The 3,853-nt window shown below is 49.1% G+C and overlaps 1 protein-coding gene across 1 annotated transcript; it reads left to right on the forward strand.

The window, feature by feature from the left end:
* Nucleotides 1–224: 224 nt before the first annotated feature.
* Nucleotides 225–3,337, forward strand: LOC127320931 (uncharacterized). The gene has a single exon (XM_051349993.1). The coding sequence runs from the start codon at nt 288–290 to the stop codon at nt 3,108–3,110; it is 2,823 nt and encodes a 940-aa protein (XP_051205953.1). The 5' UTR covers nt 225–287; the 3' UTR covers nt 3,111–3,337.
* Nucleotides 3,338–3,853: the final 516 nt, after the last annotated feature.

A 3,853-nucleotide genomic window follows, 5' to 3' on the forward strand; every position in this document is an offset into this window, starting at 1 on the left:
AAACGCAGTGGGTTGCACTGCTGGGTTTTTACTTATGACAGATTCTTTCTCCGGCTCTTTTCTGACAGGAGCAGCTGGTGTGGAGCTGACCCAAGAGCTAACAAGTGCAGGCTGGTGCGTGACGGTGTCTCAAGCTTCTGGTACTCTGGGATCTAGCAAAACTTCCATTACCAAAACTACCACTATAAATGGCTAGCAGCGCCGTCCCTTCTGCATAACCCCGGAAGCCAACAAAAACAAAACAGCACTCTTCTCTCTAGCCGGTATCTACGTTTAGCGTTCTCATCATGAGAACGCTATTCGTTGTACTTTTGTTCCCTCTAATTCTTGCCCTTGCTGCTCATGTATCCCGAGCCGATGACAACGGCTCGCCGGCCGGACATGGCAAGGATGGATCAAATGGTGTAGGTCCAGTGAAAAATCCACATTGCACTAAGCCTGGGCGTGGTCCAGACCCCCATGAAAATGATGGTCCAAGCAACAATGGCCGCGGACCACCCGAAAAGGAGTGCGATGATGGAGAATCGTCACCCTCACCATCTGATGGATCTGCCGAACCTTCCCCCGACCAAGGTAATGGTTCGCCGTCACCAACTTCATCCCCGTCGTATTCCCCTCCCATGGCTCCAACTGACCAAACAAATACCCAATCACCTCCACCACCATTATATTCTAGTCCCCCGACTGCACCTCCACCCTACAGACCTATCGATCCTTCTCCACCACCATCATCATCTAGCCCTCCATCAGTAGCACCAATCACCCAACCAACACCTCCATCCAGTCCTCCAGCAACATCTCCACCCGACGAACCTAACAATCAATCGCCACCGCCTCAATCGAATCCTCCATTGAATGCCCCATTGCTTCCATCTAGCCCACTTGCGCCACCTCCAATGGATCAAACTATTGAGCAACCTCCTCCACCTCCATCCACTAATGCTGCACCCCCACCACAACACTCTAGCCCATCTGCCACATCTCCAACAAACTCAAACAATGAGCAACTCACTCCATCGCCATCGCCATCAAGTCCACAAATAGCTCCATCAAGTCCTCCACCGCCGTCATCAAGTCCAACAATCTCTCCGTTTACTCCACCACCGCCATTGTCTAGCCCTCCCGCTACACCTCCAATATACCAAGCTAATGACCAACCCCCTCCCCCTGCAACATCATCTACACCGCCACCAGTAGCTCTAGAAAGTCCATCACCTCCATCAACTCCATCAGAAATAGCTCCAGCTACACCACCACCTTCGTTTAGCCCCCCTACGGAAGCTCCAACGAATGAAGCCAATGACCACTACCCTCCACCACCGCCATTGTCTAGCCCTCCCGCTACACCTCCAATGTACCAAGCTAATGACCAACCCCCTCCCCCTACAACATCATCTAGTCCGCCACCAGTAGCTCTAGAAAGTCCACCACCACCATCAACTCCATCAGAAATAGCTCCAGCTACACCACCAACTTCGTTTAGCCCCCCTACGGAAGCTCCAACGCATGAAGCCAATGACCACTACCCTCCACCACCGCCATTGTCTAGCCCTCCTGCTACACCTCCAATGTACCAAGCTAATGACCAACCCCCTCCCCCTCCAGCATCATCTAGTCTACCACCAATAGCTCTACCAAGTCCACCAGAAATAGCTCCAGCTACTCCTCCACCAACGCCATTATTATCTAGCCCTCCTGCTACACCTCCAATATACCAAGATAATGACCAACCCCCTCCCCCTCCAGCATCATCTAGTTCACCACCAATAGCTCCAGCTACTTCTCCACCACCTCCAACATCATCTAGTTCACCACCAATAGCTCCAGCTACTTCTCCACCACCTCCATTTAACCCCCCTACGGAAGCTCCAACATATGAAGCCATTGACCACTACCCTCCACCATCACCATTGTCTAGCCCTCCTGCTACACCTCCGATATACCAAGCTAATGACCAACCCCCTCCCCCTCCAGCTTCATCTAGTCTGCCACCAGTAGCTCTAGCAAGTCCACCACCTCTATCAAGTCCACCAGAAATAGCTCCAAGTACTCCACCACCTCCATTTAGCTCCCCTACGGAAGCTCCAACGTATGAAGCCAATGAAAACTACCCTCCACCATCGCCATTGTCTACCCCTCCTGCTACACCTCCAATATACCAAGGTAATAACCAACCACCTCCCCCTCAAACATCATCTACTCCGCCACCAATAGCTGTAGCAAGTCCACCATCTCCATCAAGTCCACCAGAAATAACTCCAGCTACTCCACCACCACCTTCGTTTAGCCCCCCTACGGAAGCTCCAACATATGAGGCCAATGACCACTACCCCCCACCACCGCCATCATCTAGTCCACCATTATCGCTAGCCAGTCCTCCACCACTATTGTTAAGTCCACCAACCATCTCTCCAATGAGTTCCCCACCACCATCATTGACTCCACCATCGATCGCTCAGTCCACACCTCCGTCCAGTCCACCGGCTACATCTCCAATGTACCAACCCTCACCACCACCATCATCCAGTACTCCACCACCATCATCAAGTCAAGCAGGAACCACTACAACTCCACCCCCATCTAGTATAGCAGTACCTCCAACGTACGAAGCTAACAACCAACCACCACCTCCTCCTTTCAATCCTCCACCATCTTCGTCCAGTCCTCCTGCTCCACCGCCAACATACCAAGCTCATGAGCCGTCTCCACCTCCACCACCATCATCTAGCTCTCCACCAATATCTCCCTCTACTTCCACACCAGACACATCTAGTCCATCTACCCCTCCGTTACCTGCACCTAGTGCTCCACCCGGCCCTCCTACTGGTAAAAACGGATGGGTGAAAGTTCATAACTTCCACGACACCTTGTATTGGAAAATCGGGCACTCTGCGGTGTTAAGAGTCAAGCTCGTAAAGAAGAAGGACATTTCCCTAGTCGATGTGCTATATGTGAGCATGCAACCCGCGGGAATTGGCAGCAACTACTTTCTTGTGATAAAAGCTGCAGATGAATACAAGAAGGTCGGCAAGTATAATATGCTCGTGTGGGGTGTGCCTGGGTCAACAACAGAACCATGGAAAGTATTGTGGTTCAAATTCGTGGAGTAGTAAACACACAGTGACGATAATAATCAAAATCTAGCTAGTGTCATTGGAGGTGTGCTTGTTCTTACATTACTTAATCATTGTAGCAACGTGGGGTGTGATCCTACGGTATGATTTTCATTTCAATGATATATTTTGTTTTGTTTTTCCAAATTGCCTCAGAATCCTGTATCACTATTGGAGCTGCAACTACGTTTGGGTTTTTATTCAAAAGATTTTGCATTTAATCAGCACAGGAATGTCATGTTGTGTAACCTAGGGTATACTTCAGTTGGGCCAGAGAAGCAAGCTTGGTTGTTAGTGTATAAGAACCTATGGTTGCATACCTATTACTACCTTTTTACATGAATACCTTCAATTATACATGCTGATGGTGGATAGTATACATGCAAGTAATGCTAGCTTTTTTTTTTAAACGAGGCAAAAAGCTTTGCCCATTCATTGATTAAGAAAGGAGTTTTACAAGAAAGTAAAAGTTTTAGACATAATACAAGTTTACTCTCGCGGCATTAAATTACTCAAACTTTTAGCACCCGCTAAGATCCAAAGAGTAGCTTCTTTTTTTATCCTCTCGAAGATGACTTGCGTAGTGGCGTGCTTGTTCTTGAACAGTCTATCGTTTCTCTTGTTCCAAATCTCTCAAATGCTAGCTTGTGGATCCTAAGGAAATGAATGCTTTGACATCCTGCCTCTAGCACGACATGCGGGCGCCTCTTCATCCATAGCATCTGCTACAACTGCGTACC

Source organism: Lolium perenne, chromosome 6, assembly GCF_019359855.2.
Source record: "Lolium perenne isolate Kyuss_39 chromosome 6, Kyuss_2.0, whole genome shotgun sequence".
Classification (NCBI taxonomy): domain Eukaryota; kingdom Viridiplantae; phylum Streptophyta; class Magnoliopsida; order Poales; family Poaceae; genus Lolium; species Lolium perenne.

Bases quoted from the DNA above. Each gene is read 5' to 3' on its own strand.
- LOC127320931 (XM_051349993.1), top strand. From the start codon at position 288: ATGAGAACGCTATTCGTTGTACTTTTGTTCCCTCTAATTCTTGCCCTT.